This window comes from Syngnathoides biaculeatus, chromosome 4 (genome assembly GCF_019802595.1).
Source record: "Syngnathoides biaculeatus isolate LvHL_M chromosome 4, ASM1980259v1, whole genome shotgun sequence".
In the NCBI taxonomy this organism is placed as follows: Eukaryota; Metazoa; Chordata; class Actinopteri; order Syngnathiformes; family Syngnathidae; genus Syngnathoides; species Syngnathoides biaculeatus.
The window spans coordinates 6,187,501-6,206,414 of record NC_084643.1 but is presented as its reverse complement, the minus strand read 5'-3'; the positions used below and the strand labels follow the sequence as shown (position 1 = coordinate 6,206,414).

Below are 18,914 nucleotides of genomic sequence, written 5' to 3'. Positions count from 1 at the left end.
AAAAAAAAAAAACGTACTAGTAAAAATCACTGAGACACGGCAGTAACAGGGCCGGACCGATAAAAGTCACTTCCTCGGCACATATAATCCACCGGTCTCACTCATACCTTTTCCGCACGAGTGCCCCATCGCGGCCGTTAGAAAAAAATGCACAAATCAGCCGCATGACCGCTTAAACCGCAGGGTTGAAAGCGTGTGAAAAAAGTCGCGTCTCATAAGACCAGAAATGACGGTAATCACCTCGCACAGCCACATTTCGATGCTTTGCCGCAATCGCCCCAAATGCTCTTCTTCTCCTGTTAAAATTTGTTTTGTTTGTTCAATGGTTTGTTTTTACAACTTTGCCCTTCATTTAAATAAAACCTTGCAATGCAAATATTGTTGAGAATGGCTGTTTTATCCTAATCCTTCTTTCTGATGTATTTGGAAGTACAGTAAAGCCTCGGTTCTCGAACGTCCCCGTTTTCGGACAGATCGGTTTTCGAACGAAAATTTCAAGACTTTTTTTTGCTCCTGTTTTCGAACGAAAATCAGTACTTGAATGCCCCCGACAAACCCCGGAAATAACATATCGCACGCGGTCAGACCAGCTGAGCCGTGACGCGCTTTGTTGTGAATTCGAATGCCCTCCGAAAAAAAAACCAGAAATGACATAACGCACGCGGCGCAACCAGCATACTTTTGTTATTCTGTATAACAGCCTCTGTACACAGACGTGTCCCGGTAGTGACTGTTGTTTTTTTTTCTTATCGAGGATTACAGTATTAACGCCCAATCATGGCTCCAAAGAAGGCAAGTTGCTTGTTTAAAGTTATTCTGCACTTTTGTTAATAAAAAAAAAAAGTTTACAAGGCCGGGGGCCGAGTCGCATCAGATACGGCAATGGGCTCCCTCCCTAGCGTACTCTACTACTAAAGAATACATTTTAAGCAAAAAATAAATATATTTCTTAAATTATTTTATTATATACAGTATTTAAATTATACATGTATTTCTACTATGCAGTTTATTGTCAGGAAAAGCTAAAAAAAATGCTTTAAAAAGCCTAATTTTTTTAGGCTTGGAACGCATTATTTCTTTTTCAATTCATTGTAATGGGAAACATCGATTCGGTTTTCGAACAAATCACTTCTCGAACCGCTTTCTGGAACGGATTGCGGCCAAGAACCGAGGCATCACTGTACAAACCGTTGCATATATCAGTCCGCATTTTTCCGTGTTCAAAAATGTCACCGTTTTCGTGAAATCTTCAAACAGGTCTCGCAAACATCAGCGTCCTGAGGTACGTCTTTAATATCATGAGTTCAAAATTACTTTAAATAGTCAAAAATATTGCCAGTCTTCTCATACCTCTAAATACAATGATGTCACCTACATTAAATACCGTACGTTACAAAACGAGAAAACGAAAAAGCTTAATTCCACCGCTGTACAAAGGCATTCATCAGCATTGAAGCACGTTAAAATAAAGTGTGCCACCTTGAAAAATCCAACATTTGGGTAGCATGTTCCGGCACATGGGCCTTATTACGGTGTATTAACCTGTGCAACTAACTATTTAAATAGATCGTTATCGTGTGAAAGTCAAATCTAGATACATTGCGCGGTTAAAAAGTGTGGTTACACAAGTGGAAACAAGGTGCTCAATTAATAACGGCAAGTCGGACCGTAGAAGTTGCAGCATCTGGTGTGACCTTTAAAAAGAAAAATCAGAATTTGGGGACCTTGAAAGTCACAAAGGCAAAGATTTCCAGAAGAAGCTGTGGATTAATATTAATCAATATATATATAAGAGTATTGCACTGTTATGCGTTTTCGGTATAGATATAGACGCGAGGTTGCCATTGTTTGCTTTACAGAGTCCACTCGATGATTACATTTTTTTTTTTTTCCATTGGTTAATACACAACAATAAGTCAGTCCGGGGCGGTACTGCATTTGCCTTCCGTTCATTTACACCATGAGTACAAAGTTGTCGTATATGGTTCTCTGTTTATATCATTATTATATCCAGTGTAAAAAAAAAAAAAAAAAAAAAAAAAAGAAAAAGAAAGAAAGAAAAAAGTTCTGTGTTCACCAATAGAAGCGAAAAGCCGTCGCCATTTTCACCGAGGGTGGAAAGTCACTTTGCGCGCGGTTAGCGGGGTAGAACACTCGAGAAGCCCTTCGTGATGCGCCGCTTTGACCAGCGGGGCTGCCGCACAGGTCGGAGGTCAACAGCAGTGCACTTCCTGTCCGGTCGGGGCGGGGCGGGCGGCGTCGGCCGCGTTGACGCGTGAGCGGTCCGACTGGATGGGGGGGGGGGGGGGGTGTACCTGATAGGATGGCACGGAGGTGTTGTACGGAGCCTGTCCGGTATTGCTCGGTGTGTGTGTGCGTGCGCGCGCGAGCACGTGTCGGCCGTCGGCGTCCTCGGGACGCGATCGCGCTCTCGCGGAACAAACGTTCTGCGCGCAAAGATTCGCCAAATCCATCGGAAGGTCAAAAGCTACACACGCACACGCCACGCTGAGCTTGGCAGGAAGACAGCTCGGTCGTCCGCGATGACGGAAGCAGTCCGGATTCAAGTCGACGGCCTTCGGAAATTTCCGCGCGGCGTCATTAACGCCGACGACGGAAGGTTTGCGTCTCCTTATCAAGCGGTGGCCATTTTACATGAAGGGCCAGCGGGGCAGCGCTTAACCAAGTCCGAAATGTGGCACCGTGGGGGGGGGGGGGGTTTCCATAGTCAAATGGACGTTCGCACAGCTAACTTGGCCAACGGGACGTTATTAAAACCGTAAATCGCGGTCCGACTGTGAAGTGTAAATCCCAAAATTATTTCCAAGACTAACTTCCCGAAGTTCGGCTCCGTGTTGCCGCCGGTTCTCCCGGTCGGCATCGGCGGGATTGAAATTTCTCAGTTTAGCTGGGCAACAAGTAGCGACACAGGTGCACAATGCGAGCTGCTCTCTTGATCGACGGTAAAATTTGAATTTAGCTTTGGGTTTGTTTTATAAATCACATTAAAAATGCATTTTTGCTATCAACTAATCGCCTCGGTCTACGTATTTAGTCCGACCTTGGCAGAGGTCTCAGTGGCACTTTAGTGATTTAAATTTTTTTTTCTTCTGCCATTTTTTTTGCGTGTGTGCGTTCCCACCTCCATTTCTCAGAATTAGGAAAATTTAAACTGACCCCCCTAAAAGGTTTATAAATGCCTCAGATGAAGCGCTTCATCTGACTTCAATATAGTTCCTTGGCAGCAAAAATGCCGCGAATGGCATCATAGAAATTTTACGTTAGAAAATGCCCAAGCTCAAAAACGGCAAAAAAAGTTGAGTTTTTCAGCTGATGGGATCCTCCAAAATTTGCAAATGGGTGAAAACCACAAACACAACTTCCTTTTCAACTGAAAATGACCTACCATAAATTGTGTATTGTATTATGTATATTTATATAAAATATTTTTTAATGATCGATTTTGTGTTCTATTTTTCCATTCAACCATTTTCTTAGCCGCTTATCCTCACGAGGGTTGTGGGGAGTGCTGTAGCCTATCCGAGCTGTCAACGGGCAGGCGGCGGGGGTACACCCTGAACTGGTTGCCAGCCAATCGTAGGGCACCTAGATAAAAACAGCCGCACTCGCAAGCACACCTATGGGCAATTTAGAGTGTCACATTAATGTTGCATGTTTTTGGGATGTGGGAGGAAACCCACGCAGGCACGGGGAGAAGATGCAAACTCCACACAGCCGGGTCCAGGATTGAACCCGGGACCTCGGAACGCTTTACCAGCTGTTCCACCGTGCCGCCTGTTCTATTTTTATGTAGGAAAATGTATTGGAACAAATGGTCGAGGGGCATCTTTGTAGCGTTTTCTTGCTATGTGAAACTAGTCAAGGACCCACAGATTTCCGTGCATCCATTTTCTTTTGCCGCTTATCCTCACGAGGGGTGCGCTGGAGCCTATCCCGGCTGTCATCAGGCAGGAGGCGGGGAACACCCTGAACTGGTCGCCAGCCAATCGCAGTCACACTCACAATCACACCTATGGGCAATTTAGAGTGTCCAATTAATGTTGCGTGTTTTGGGGATGTGGGAGGAAACCGGAGTGGCCACCCGGAGAAAAGCCACGCAGGCCGCCCCCGCAGATTCCCGTTCATATAAAATGTTCCTGCTGTCAAGTAAGACGTAAGTGCAGTTAAGTAGTGGATCAGCTTATTGTAATAATGCAGTTTGGTGACAGCTCTGAAATGTTGTTTTGTTTTTCCTCTTGGGGGGGGGGGGGTGAAAAGTCCTCCTTTGATTCACTTTGTTGCTTCTCTGTACAGCCGAGTCACTTCGAATCGTTGTGACGTCAGGACAGTCTGAGGAGGTTCGGCAGCTTTGGCGACGTTTTCTGAACAGCAATTATTCCCCGCGTGATTTTCCACGGCTGAAGAGGGTTGGGGGGGGGGGGGGGGGGCGTAGTCGTAGGGGTCGGACAACACACGGCACCGAGGCACACTTGTCAAGTGGGGGCGGGAAAGTGGCTTCAAGTCTCACTGAAAAGCAAAAATGTTCACTCCGGCGAGGAGTTCCGTCTTTCATTCGTTCGTTCCATTTTCATTTGGCAATCGAAAATCATGAAATGAAAGACGCTGATTATCATATTTGTTTGTGAGGACAGATTTGTCACAATTCATTTTTAGCCTCGGATAAAAAAATATTTCCTTCTGAATAGAAGATGTGCCTTTAAGGGGTGCGGTCTCGTGTCGGGAAGTGGAGTCGGGTCGGCCCATCCGCAACGCGGCAGCTCCTCCTTTGCGAGTGTTTTCACTTTGGATCGAGCGCTCGCCTCGCTCAATCTGAGGCTGAAAGTGCATCGGCGATCCCTTCGTCCTTTTTTCGTTCGCTCGTACCTAAGAAATCAATCGAATTTTCCCCCCCCCCAAAAAAATGAAAGAGCAAAATAATCTGTCACTTCTTTTTTTTTTTTTTTTGTCTGTGATTTTCGACTGGCAATTGAAAAACGGGCGGAGCGAACGACACCGCAGATTCACGGAGAAGGCAAATGTGGGGCTCCTCGACGACTGCGATCGGGTATTTCTCTGGACTTGAAAAATGGCCGCAGTGCGCGATGAAGGTGGCGTAAAAATGGCGGTATGGCTCTGTGACGGAGTCGTGCGGCAGCCTCCCTTCCTCTTAGCTGGCCTCCTCTATGAGTCGGGCCAGCGTGTCTCTGAGCTCGGTCAGCTCAAAGATCTTCCCGTCCAGGAGCTCCAGCAGCGTTCGCAGGCTCTTCCTGAAATTCTCCTGCTCCTCCTGGTTCTCCTCCAGCCGCTGCTCGGCCCCCGCCAGCTGCTGCTCCAGCACCCGGCTGCGGAGCTCCGTCTCCTTTTGGGGGGGGGGGGCGGGGGAGTCGGAGAAGTCACATTTGGGACGCCGAGAACGTCGACAATTCGCGAGGGACGGAGGCTCACCTCGAGTTTCTGGGCCAGGGTGTCTTTCTGCTCCATGAGGTCGTTCATGTTTTCCAATTCTTCTTTTAGCTTTTCCATTTCCTGGAGAACGACGAAGACGGATTGAGACGGCGTCGAAGGACGGGGGGAGTTTTTTTCGGGTTTTCGGACGCAATCTCACCTCTTCTTTGTCTCTCAGGGTTGCCTCCAGCTCCTCGATAGTTTGGTTGAGTTCTGTCTTTTGGGATTTGATGGCCGGGCTTTGGTTGCTCTGGCATTCAAGCTCCGTCACCTACAGGGACAAAATTCCGAATTTATGGAGAGATAGTGACGCCGTGAAATTCATCATGATCGAACCGAGACCGCAAGTGATTTACTCTTTTAGTTTACCCCAGATCCTCACGCATTGAGCGCTTTGTTTTTTTGCACCGAAACTATTTGGCATATCAAAAAGAGTGCGGCGCCACGCCGTGCATGAAACAAACATGCCCACGAACACACAAACACACTTACTCTTTTGTGCAGCCTCTCGGCCTCCTCCTGGTAGGCAGCCAGTTGTTGTTTCCACTGTTTGACGTTGGCAGTGGACTCCAGCAGAGCCGCCGTGAGCTTGGCATTGTTCCCCTTGAGCGCCTCCAGCTCGGCTTCCCAGTGTTTTGTCATCGCCGGGCTGCGGGAAACAATCACGGGCGCTGATCACACGCGCTGGCTTCGACGGGCGCAATTCAACATCACACGGTCAACGCTTGCAAAGGGGGCTGTGATCGAGCCGGTGGCCTCGCATCGATCCGCTGAGCTATCTTTGTTCATTCCTCATCCCGTCAATCTGTTCATCCATCCCTTTGATCCCTTTTCTCTTATCCAACTATCCATAATCTGTCCATTGAGCAATCCATTACATACATTACTTTTATCAAGCCGACATCATCAAGCATCATCCGTTCGGTGTGACGGTCTGAGCGCTCCTGATGCTGAAAAATCTCCTTCTGATTAATGTGCATGCGCGTATATTTTGTAAACTTCATTTCTGCTACTTCCAGTTCTGCTTCCTGTTGTTTCTTCAGTGCCACCGTCTCTCATCCGTACATCATGGCCGGCCTCACCACTGTTTTCATAAACTTTGCCCTTCATCCTAACGGAGACTCTTCTGTCACATAGAACACCAGACACCTTCCGCCAGCTGTTCCACCCCGCTTGAACCTGTTTCTTCACTTCTTTACCGCACTCTCCATTGCTCCTCTGTATTGTTGACCCCAAGTATTTGAAGTCGTCCACACTCGCTATCGCTTATCTACCTATATATCTACTGCAAACAGGAAGGGGCTCAGCGCGGATCCCTGATGCAGTCCCACCTTCCAACACACCTAAAGCACATCTCACCACTGTTTTATAAACTTTTCCCTTCATCCTAGCGGAGACTCTTCGGTCACATAGAACACCAGACACCTTCCTCCAACTGTTCCACCCCGCTGGGACCCGTTTCTTCACTTCCCTACCACACTCTCCATTGCTCTGTCGTATTTGAAGTCGTCCACCTTCGCTATCTCTTCTCCCTGGAGCTTCCCTCTTCCTCTTCCGCCCTTCACATTCACGCACATGTATTCTGTTTTACTTCGGCTAATCTTCATTCCTCTCCTTTCCAGTGCGTGCCTCCATCTTTCTAATTGTTCCTCCGCCTGCTCCCTGCTTTCACTGCGGATCACAATATCATCAGGAAGGGGCTCAGAGTGGATCCCTGATGCAGTCCCACCTCCACTTTAAATTCTCACCGCTGTTCTACTGTCCTCATACGTGTCCTGTACTATTCTAACATATTTCTCCGCCACACCAGACTTGCGCATGCAGTACCACAGTTCCTCTCTTGGTACTCTGTCATTGGCTTTCTCTAGATTCACAAGGACACAATATAGCTCCTTCTGGCCTTCTCTGTACTATACCACGAGCATCCTCAAGGCAAATAGTGCGTCTGTGGTACTCTTTCTGGGCAAGAAACCATACCGTTGCTCGCAGATACTTACTTCTGTCCTGAGTCTAGGCTCCATAACTTCATTGTGTGGCTCATCATCATCTTTATTCCTCTCTAGTTTCCAGTTCTGAACATCACCTTTGTTCTTAAAAACGTGGACTAGCACACTTATCCTCCATCCTTCTGGCATCTCCTCTCCCGCTAGTATTCTATTGAATAAGTTGGTCAAAAACTCAACAAATTGCTTCCACACCTCCACTGGTAAGTCATCCGGACCGACTGTCTTTCCAGTTTCCATTCTGTTCAAGTGCCTTTCTGACAAACTCATCTCATCTCCCAATTTGATTGAAAGAAAGAAAAACATTTTAACTTCAGTGCCAACATCCTCGGAGTCGGGTGTCTGGATTCGTTCTTTCACCTCATCCGACGGTCACAAACACACACACACCCGTGACATGTCCATGCAGAACTCGCCGATGTCCAAAGGCGCCCACTCAGTGAGCAGCGGAGGAGAAAAATCCCTCATCTAATTCACGCCGCACTCCGACGGCGCCTTCGCTTCTTACACAACAGCCCCCCCCCCCCCCCCCCGCCCCCTCAAAAAAGCGTGTCTGCGCGTGTGACGCATAGTAGGGAGACGACACGCCGTCCTACACATTTGAACTGACACACACAATCACGCTGCCACCAAAAGCACGTCAACGCGTTAAACCCCACACGGGCGCTCGCGGAGCAGGAGAGCAGAAGCGAAGACGGAGAAGGACGCAAAAAGGAGAAGCGACTGGACCTTCAGATTTATTAGATTGAGTCTGAATATTGGCTCAGGTGATGTGCGGGCTCACTCGGACGGTAAGAGAACTGTTGTCTATGTTTTTCGTTGACCGATCTACTTTTCAGTTGTGCCGTTTTGGAGAGTTCTTCGCAATGCCGGAGAAAAGTTGACCGTTATTTGACTGTTAAAGCCACTGTGAACTGTTAAGATTACAATGCGGCAGATTATGTATTACATTTTTTTTTTCAGGGGTAGGGGGAGCATCACTTTTGACTGCTTTGATAGTTTTTACCCACCCCTTACGTCCTAACTCCTGAATAAACCGTTCGCGCCGTTCCCTGCTCCCTTCCCGACGAATAGAACTGTCCTCAAAGGAGCAACCGAACATGTGCGATTCCGGAGTTATTTTTTTGTTTTTTGTTTTTTCCTGCCTCGCACGTGCCCCGACGTCGCAGGTTACTTTCTTCTCCCTCACTGAGCATCTCCGAGAAGCAGTTGCCATGGCAGCAGCGGAGGCGGGCGCTCGCGGCACCGTGACGTTCGGCGGACGCAACGCCCCCGTTGGACAAAAATGAGACAAAAACTCCTCGCAACCCAGGCGGGATAAAAGCTGTCCGGCATCCTCCGCTTGCACCCACACGCAAGGGCCTACGCTTGCCCCCCCCCCCCCCCCCCCAAAAAAAAAAGTTAATACTTTATATGCAGCCCTTTTTTTGTTTTACAACTGCAGTTAAGTGAGATGACTGGATTCCGTAGATTATTCATACAGAACGTTGATTCAGTTACAACTGTGTAATTATTGTGTGGAAATAAAATGGTTTTCTAATCTAGTCTCATTTGCGTGGTGTGCAACATTTACCAATTTCACGTAGGCCTGTGAACTGGGCCCTTAGCAAAAAAATGGTCGTGACAAGGAAAAAAGAAATCCAAATCTTGAGTTAAAGTGAATTTTTATTTGGTGAACGGGAATCTTTTAGCTGCGAGTGGCACAAAAAAAGTGACAAAAGACGGTAAGCCGTCATGTTAATTAATATTAATGTTGAAAAAAGACTGAAGTATTGATACCCTATTACAATATATGCATCCATCGGTCAATTTCATGTACTGTTTTTCCTCATGAAGTTCGATCTTTTGAAATACATCCATTCATCTATTTCCTTCACCGCTTATCCTCACAAGGGTCACGGGGAGTGCTGGAGCCTATCCCACCTATCAACGGGCAGGAGGATCTGGATCCCAGCCAATCGCAGGGCACATTGAGACAGACAAACAACCAATTGACCCCTCCGTGGATATTGCGCAATCCGCATCACTGACCAATCAGAGGCCAGAGATCTGCATAAACCAAAGCCCGTTTTTGCTCCCGCCATTTTCTCAGACAACATTGCATGGTCCAGTATAGGTTTTGTTAGCGTTTTATCGCGTATTTGGGTTATTTAACAAAAAATATGGTGAAGAGATGTAGTCACGGACTTTGTAATAGTGACGACAGGTATCCTGAAAGGCTAGTTGGTGGAGTTCGATTCGTACCCTTTCCAAAACCGAAGACCCAGTACGAAAAATGCCTTCGATGGATCAAACTTTGTGGAAGACCGCATCATCAACCGGAACACACGAAGGTATGCCCTATATTTGATATTCAATACATGTCTCGTATAAATGAATTCGAAGTTCTTCGCTAGCATAACACTGCTGCGTGTGAACGATTGACACACTTATTCTTTGTTGAGCGATATTTAGCGATGATCGGACTGCACAAACGTATTGATTTCTGGCTGGCTCGCGGCCAGAAGCTTAATCAGACTGTGTTTGCACGAAGATATGCCCTAAATTTGATTTTTAATACACGTCTCGTATAAATGAATGAGACGTTCTCCGCTAGCATAACATTGCTCCGTGTGAATGATTGAATGAAATCAGAAGCATGGCGTCTGTCTCAGTTCAGAAAGTATTGTATTGTATTTGCCGTTTTTACTGTTTGTCTTACGTCAGCGCACGTGGCGTGACGTCACTTCAGGAGGCGTGGTTAAGTGCCCTGTACGGAGGGGTCAATTGCACTCAGAACCGCACCTAGGGGCAATTTAGAATGTCCAATGAATGTCGCATGATTTGGGGATGTGGGAGGAAACCGGAGTGCCTGGAGGAAAACCCACGCAGGCACGGGGAGAAAATGCAAACTCCACACAGGGGGGTCCGGGATTAAACCCGGGACCTCAAAATTTTGAGGCCAACATGCTACCAAGTGATCCACCGTCCAAGCCTTTTAAAATACATACTGTACTGATTATTTTGAAAGCGTATATAACAAAATGATTTTCTCCCTGGCGGCACGGTGGCTCAGCTAAAAAAGGGTTGGCCTCACAGTGACAGCGACCCTCATGAGGATAAGCGGCGAAGAAAATGGATGGATTTTCCCCCTTTTATTATATCTTCCTTCTGACAAGATACACCTGTATTAAAATAAACTCAATTTTTTGACCAGTGTATGAGTAATTTTTAGGGTTAAGTACATACATTTTTAAAGCATAAATTACAAATAATTTGTGTTAACTTTCCCATTCATGTTAAATATCTAAATATAAATATATCATATATTTAGAGAGCGTCTGGTTGGCCTAAGTTTCCAGTAGGCCGCTAATATTTCATATAAAATGCACCTGACAGCACAGAATAATGTAAAAGGCAAGGTTAGAATATTTTTGCTATTTTTTTTTTTTTTTTTTTTTTGCATATGCCTCTAAAACAGAGGCGTCCAACTCAAGGCCCGGGGGGCCAGATCCGCCCCGCCACGGGATTTTATGTAGCCTGCGAAGTCAGCTCATTTGTGTCAACTTCCATGATTCTTGTGAGGATTTTTGCAAAAATTTGAACTTGTCATGTATCATAAATAATAATGTTGGGATATTATAGGTATTTTTGTGTTACCAAACAAGAACAATAGTTGAAAATCCATTATGCTTGATTTCTGATTCCAAAACCAGATACGACGAGGCGGTTCCACAGTCCGAACGGCCCTCTGAGGGAAAAGCGTAACTACAATGTGGCCCGCGACGAAAGCGAGTTTGACGCCCCTGCTCTGAAATGAGAAAAATTACGTCCACGCTCGCAACGGCGAGTTCCAGAGTGGAGCCCGTCCGTCTCCCACGCGCACAAAACACACAGACTTTGCTCCAAGCTGCCCCCCGTTGCACACAGCTCCTCTGGAGCCATAAAGAATTCATGACGCAACACTGGGAATCCCGAAGCGTTCACGTCTAAGATTTAAAAGCCGGTTGGAGACGTGTGCTGAAACCCCACCAAAGACCCCCAAATGCGGCCTTTCGCATTAAACTAACCAATGATCATACATGAAGGGATTGATGTCTTTAATTGAAATGATCGCTTCAAGATTACACAGACAGTAAATGATAAATTCCTCAGAACAGAGCAGCTCAGTTTCTGGAAGATTGAATTTATTATAATTGCTTAGCGCGCCCGCGTGAGACTCGGTCTTTCGCCGCCGCCCACTCCACACATCATGTTGTATGAGTCTTAGAAAGACAAGTCGTCAATATCATTTCTGGACAATAATCTCATTCAAATAGTTGATATTCGGCGCTCACAAGACTCGAGACTAAAACTACGAAGAGGAACATAATCCACTACCATGAGAAATAACACAACAGGAGCATGCTGTCGAATACACACATCATCATTAAATTCCACTTGCAAGTCCAATTATTGCATAAAATACAAGTTAATCAACAAGAATATTCAAATTTGCCCCCCCCCCTCAAAAAAAAAGATTCCTGAGAACCACTTTAGCGTCTTATTGACCCAATAGTTAAATCATTGCACCAAAATGTCACCATGTCAAAATCATGGCATGCATATTAATAAGATGTTAGCCTGATTTTTTATTTTTATTTGTATTTCTTTGCTTGAATATTCACAGCAGCAGTCAGCCTTATCAGAAAGAGCACACCCGACAAGTCTTAAACTGCTCCCTAGAGGGGAAAGACACGAGAAAGCATTGATGAAGGGAGGGATACTACCGAAAGGATGCTGACACGGCAAAAACAACAACAACTTCAAAAAAAAATACACACACACACACAAGGCAAAATACACGTTTGTGCTTCAAACTGACAAGACGGGAGGAAGTAGGGCACCCGCGTCCGGCGCGACGTACCTATGAGCGAAGGCCAGCGCGTTCTGCGACGGTTCTGGCCTGGAGTCCGAGTTGGGGGTGGTGTCGCAGATTTCGTCCGTGCCGTTGATGTTTTCCATGGGCGGAGTCACAGGGGTCAAAGGCGACGAGAGCTCCCCGGCCGGCGACTCCTTCCGGCGAAAGAGAACGGAAAAGAAGTTGTCATCGAATCTAGTAGTTATTGTTTTTTTTTTTTTTAAAATGGAGTCTCTCTGCAATGGACCTTTCCGACCTGTCAATCACTTGTACAATAATAGCCAATCAGATAGCCGCATTGTCTTGACACGCCCCTCCCGCCATATTGCCCCACAAGCAATGCTGGTTGTCAGTAGCGTGCGCTTGGAAAAGTTTATGTTACGAAGAAAACGGTCCTCAGATGCGCTTGGGGAACGTGCAATTCTGATGAAAGATTACAAGGGGCCCGCTTGATTCATTTTCCAAAGCCTAAACCACAGTTGACGAAGTTTTTACGATGCGCATGTACAACTAAATGTGGACAACGTCAACAAACACAAGGCCAAATGTTCCAAGGTAAGTGAACAACTTTATTAGTGTATCATTGACGTGCTGAATGAAGTGTTTAATGTTTTATGCTGAAGAGTCGGGTTAGTGATACATAAATGCGCCATGTCATGCCAGAGAAATCTCTATTTGCCTGTTTGGATCACATCGGACTGGAGCACCAGGTTCCATTACGACCCAAGTCGAACTTTTTCATCTGATGACGTATCCTTGCGTGAAATAGTTGAGACCTCTCTGTAAAACTCTCTTGTACAAGTCCGACTCATTTGGATAAAAAAACATACCGCATTATTATCAGGAATACGCGTTAGAGAATCGACTTCAATCATGTTCTGTTGAGTCGCCATTTTGGAAGGGACATGGCCAAGGGGGCGGAGCACTAAGGTCCCCATCAGAAAGGTTCATTTGTTGTCTGAAATTCAACTGGCTACAATTCGCTGTCTAAAATTCACCGTCTGAGCCACCAGGCAGGGTTACTTCAGGTCAGACCCAAACAGCCAGCCAATCCAGTTCCGCTTTCTTAGTACGTGACGTCACGTGACTAAGAAAGCGCAACTGCGATTGGTTGGGTGTTCGGTCCTGACCTGAAGTAACCCTGCCTGGTGGCACAGACGATGAATTTTAGACAGCAAATTGTCACGAGCCATCGGTGCGGAGGAGGGCCCAAAATGCAGGACTCCGAGACAAAGGAATAATGTCCAGTGGGTTTTATTTCAGAAGCAGTGTCCGCACCCGGTGACCCGGTGCGAACTCAATGAACTGGCAAACGCCCGTGACGAAAACTCCCAACATAAATACACGGTCAATTAACGTGCCGAATGCGCAACAGCTGTGTCAAATCCTGGTGGCACTAATTTACTTCCATATTTTTGAGCTCTCGGGTTTCCATGTTGAACTCGTTCCAATGTAGTCCGCACATTGCAAAACTCAAATCCGAAACCACGTTGCCATCCTCAGCATTATTTTCTGTTTGAGTCGTCAAAGAAGTACGACACAATTGGAAAAGATATTGATATCAAATGCGAATATTTAGCCATAATAAAAGAATTTACTTCACTGTGCAACTCTGCGTAGCAATACATTAAAAAGGCAGCGTGTACATTTCATCTAGTTTTTGTGCAACGACCAAAATGTTTAGAACAAACTTCATCATCTTCATCATCTTTCCCATGTACATAAATTGTTCGCTGGGGAAATGACGGCGGTGTGTTAGCACGCGCTTGCTCAGCCGCCTCCACCGCCGACGAACTCTTTATGGGCGCTCGCGTATGCCGATAGCTCGTTAAATAGCTTCACTACAACGCTGGGAAAAATTGAACAAGCGCAGCTTATCTTTATTGTCCCGTACAAGCGGGGACAAATCATTTCAATGTCGCGCGTACATGAAACAAAGCTATTAGGACTTCCGGCCGACCGCGCGGCGAGCGCGCGCGCGCTAGCACAATGGCCTCGCTTGTTGCGTCCCTAATGGACGAGAAGGAAGTCGGAGATAAGAGGCAGATTATGGCTCGCGTTACGCTTCCTGCTTCTCCGTCAGAGCGGTGGAGTCCAACTCGGATTTGGCGGAACGGGGGAAGCGTGGCACACATATTTTGGCAATTTTTTTTTTATTTTTAATTTAAGTAAGCGGTTCTCTGCTTTTTGGAAATTTATCATGATGAAAATCCCGACTTTCCAGTGTGGGAGATTCAACCCCTAGATTGCGACGGTGGAGCGACAGTTTTGTCCTTAAATAAAGCGACAATAAGCCTGTGAAGAACATTTACAGTGAAGAAAATAAGTATTTGAACCCCTTGCTGTATTGCAAGTTCTGCGACTTGGAAATCATGGAGGGGTGTGAAATTTTCATCGTAGGTGGACTGTGAAAGAGATCATCTAAAAAGAAAAATCCAGAAATTGCGATTTATTTGTGTGATACAGCTGCAAATAAGTATTTGAACACCTGAGAAAACCAATGTTGATATTTGGTACAGTAGCCTTTGTTTGCAATCGCAGAGGTCAAACGTTTCCTGTAGTTGTTCACCATGTTTGCACACACTGCAGGAGCTCCAGATCAGACGGGTTTCTGGGCTGTCACTGAGAAACACAGAGTTTCAGCCACCTCCAAAGATTTTCGATTGGGTTTAGGTCTGGAGACAGGCTAGGCCACGCCAGAACCTTGATAGCCACTCCTTGGTTTTTGTGACTGTGTGCTTCGGGTCATTGTGATGGTGAAAGACCCTGCCGCGACCCATCTTCAATGCTCTGACTGAGGGAAAGAGGTTCTTCCCCAAAATCTCACAATACATGGCCGGGGTCATTCTCTCCTTAATACACTGCAGTCGTCCTATCCCAAAAACACCGCCAAAACATGATGCTACCACCCCCATGTTTCACAGTAGGGATGGTGTTCTTGGGATGGAACTCATCATTCGTCTTCCTCCAAACACGGTTAGTGGAATTATGACCAAAAGGTTCCATTTTGGTCTCATCTGACCACAAAACCTTCTCCCGTGACTCCTCTGTATCATTCAAATGGTCACTGGCAAACTTAAGACGGGCCTTGACATGTGCTGGTTTAAGCAGGGGAACCTTCCGTGCCATGCATGATTTCAAACCGTGACGTCTTAGTGTATAACCAACAGTCACCTCGGAAACGGTGGTCCCAGCTCTTTTCAGGTCATTGACCAAGTCCTGTCGTGTCGTCCTGGGCTGATCCCTCACCTTTCTAAGGACCATTGAGACCCCACGAGGTGACACCTTGCACGGGGCTCCACTCCGATCGAGACTGACCGTCATGTTTAGCTTCTTCCATTTTCTAACGATTGCTCCAACAGTGGACGTCTCTTCACCAAGCTGCTTGGCAATTTCTCCTTAGCCCTTTCCGGATGTGTGGAGTTGTACAATTTTGTCTCTGGCGTCTTTGGACAGCTCTTTGGTCTTGGCCAAGTTCGAGTCTTACTGATTGTATGGGGTGGACAGGTTGGACAACAGGAAACGTTTGACCTCTGTAATGGCAAACAAAGGCTCCTGTACCAAATATTCACATTGCTTTTCTCAGGTGTTCAAATACTTATTTGCAGCTGGAAGACACAAATTAATTGTTAAAAAAAAAAGCATAAATTGTAGCGATTTCTGGATTTTTCTTTTTATATGATCTCTCTCACAGCGGACATGCCCCTCCGATGAAAATTTCAGACCCCTCCATGATTTCTAAGCAGGAAAACTTGCAATATAGGCGGGTGTTCAAATACTTATTTTCTTCACCGTAAATGACAGTACATATTTCCCTGTAGAGATTGTCCTTTAAAACACACTCACGTCCTCCCACTTACTTTTATTATGCAACAGTTCATATTTCAAAAAGCCCCACATACAGGGCCACTTGTGATCCAGAAGAGCTTTGTTTATTTGACACCGTGAATATAAAGTTGCCATTACTGATACGGATTTAGGAGTTAAACACTCGCTGGGGGGGATCCTATAAAAGGCCGGGAGCCAGCTATGGTGTCGTCGTGTCAAAATGGACGCAACGCGGTCCATTGGTACGCGGAGGAACCCGAGAGGCGGGTGCACTCGTGAGCACACCTACGGACAATTACACGTGAATGACTGAACATTCGCAGCACGGTAAAGCGTTGGCCTCACAGTTCTGAGGTGCCGAGTTCATTCGCGGAACCGCCTGTGTGGAGTTTGCATGTTCTCGCCTTGCCTGGGTGGGTTTTCTCCGGGCACGCCGGTTTCCACCCACATCCCAAAAACATGCAACATTAATTGGACACTCTAAATTGCCCCTAGGTGTGCTTCTGAGTGCAATTGGTTGTTTGTCTGTCTCGATTGGCTGGGATCCAGTTCAGGGTCTACCCCGCCTCCTGCCCGTTGATAGGTGGGATAGGCTCCAGCACTCCCCGTGACCCTTGTGAGGATAAGCAGTGAAGGAAATGGATGATTGGATACATTTCAAAAGATCGACCTTCATGAGGAAGAACAGTACATGAAATTGACCGATGGATGCATACATTGTAATAGGGTATCAATACTTTAGTCTTTTTTCAACATTAATATCACCTAATATGACGTCTTACCCGTCCGAATGTTTGTCTCTATGTGCCTTGCGATTGGTTGGCAACCAGTTCAGGGTTTACCCCGCCTCCCGCCCGTTGATTGGGCTGTTGGGATAGGCTCCAGCATTCCATGTCACCCTCGTGAGGATAGGCGGCAAAGAAAATGGATGGATGGATGACCCAACGTGTATGATTTTGGAATTCGGGAGGAAGCCGGAGTGCCCGGAGAACATCCCAACTGCAGTAAATATCCAACCCGAGCTACGAACCCAGAATCCTTGGTTGTGAGCAAACATGCTCACCACATTCACCACCGTATGGCCCAAAATAATTCATTCATCCATCCATGTTATGAGCCGCTTATCCTCACGAGGGTGCCGGAGCCCTGTCATCGGGCAGGAGGCGGGGTACACCCTGAGCTGGTCGCCAGTCAATTGCACGGCGCACGGAGACAGACAACAGCCGCAATCACAGTCACACCTAGGGGCAGTTTTGAGTCTCCGATTGATACATATTTTTGGGATGTGGGAGGAAACCAACGCAGGAACGGGGAGGACATGCAAACTCCACACAGGCGGGGCCGGGATTGAACCCGGGACCTCAAAATGTGAGGCCAACGCTTTCCAGCTGAGCCACCATGCATCCCTAAAATAATTCAACTCGTGTAAATACATATTACTTTATGATAGTTTTCTGCAAAACTCCTTTTTTTCATAAATGTTAAAATTGACTGCCCCAGTACACCATTAATAAAATGATATCATTCCTCCCTGGGGCCATTTTATGCCTTTGATCTAATCCTGGTAAAACAACCAATTACATTTTGTGGTCCGATAAAGATCTATCAGGTGAAAATAATTTTTATGACAGTTGGGAATGTTTTTTCTGGATGCTTATGACTGCGTCCCGTTTGGACGTACCTGAGAGGGCGAGGTGGCCATTTCCATCTTTTCTTGACTTTTCTCTTTCGCGAGTCGCGCCGCTTCTTTATACTCTGCAAACTTCTCCGCGAACTGGACAAAGGAAACACGCCACACAGATTTCAGAAAATATGACGAGTGAGAGTTCGGTGTGTCATGGCTCGGCCTATAAAGTCAGGGCGAGGACGGGCGTAAGCTATTATTATCAATAATGCACTGCATGTGAATTTTCAAAAGAAGGATGACGATACTTCTCGAGAAACATGAGCTAAGTAGGTCGCTCGGTGTTGTCGACCTTTTGTCAAAAGCCGCACACACACTCACGCAAAAGCAATTCCATTGTTATCGTTGCTGTTTCTACGTAAGAAGAAATTTCGCATCTATGATTGTTTTCATTTTTGTTAAGCTTGCGATTCGGCTTATGATGCATTCATCTCCCCTGCTGACAAAACACGCAGGAAGGCGCCTCGGGGTCCGCCGTTCGGGAGCAAGGCGGCCGGTAACTCGATAGCGAGCCACTTTGCCGCAACAGGATAGCTCGGCTCTCGCTCAAGTGGCGTCCGTCGTGCCGTGTGGTCACGTCGGATCCGACATCGCGGAAATGCCGCGCAAAAAAAGGGTTAAATCACCAGCAGGTGTTTTTTTTACATATTTTTGCCCCCCACAGCAGTCATTTTTACTTCACACTTTGGGGGGGGGGGGGTCATCATTGATACGACACAATAATCAAAGGCTAACTGCAAGTAAATCATCTTTGCTTTCTGTTATGCAAACCAACGAATATCTATCCACCCATCTATCTATCTATCATCTATCTATCTATATCTATCTATCTATCTATCTATCTATCTATCTATCTATCTGTTCGTCCATTCCATCCACCCATCCACCCATCTATCTATCTATCTATCTATCTATCTATCTATCTATCTATCTATCTATCTATCTATCTATCTATCTATCTATCTATCTATCTATCTATCTATCTATCTCTTCTATCTATCTATCTATCTATCTATCTATCTATCTATCTATCTATCTCTGTTCACATCTATCTATCTATCTATCTATCTATCTA

The 18,914-nt window shown here is 46.2% G+C and overlaps 1 protein-coding gene across 4 annotated transcripts in view; it reads right to left on the bottom strand.

The window, feature by feature from the left end:
* Positions 1 to 3,501: 3,501 nt before the first annotated feature.
* Positions 3,502 to 18,914, bottom strand: part of homer1b (homer scaffold protein 1b) — a 31,033-nt gene continuing 15,620 nt past the window's right edge. For 3 of the 4 annotated variants that reach the window (XM_061817280.1, XM_061817281.1, XM_061817279.1), the window contains 6 exons: positions 17,837 to 17,929; positions 12,334 to 12,482; positions 5,938 to 6,094; positions 5,606 to 5,716; positions 5,446 to 5,526; positions 3,502 to 5,359 (listed from right to left, as the gene is read on the bottom strand). In XM_061817280.1, coding sequence (XP_061673264.1) covers positions 5,168 to 5,359; positions 5,446 to 5,526; positions 5,606 to 5,716; positions 5,938 to 6,094; positions 12,334 to 12,482; positions 17,837 to 17,929 — 783 coding nt within the window. In that variant the 3' untranslated portion in view covers positions 3,502 to 5,167. Of the gene's footprint in view, positions 5,360 to 5,445; positions 5,527 to 5,605; positions 5,717 to 5,937; positions 6,095 to 12,013; positions 12,149 to 12,333; positions 12,483 to 17,836; positions 17,930 to 18,914 lie in introns of those variants that run through there. The other variant, XM_061817282.1, reaches the window with a different exon arrangement.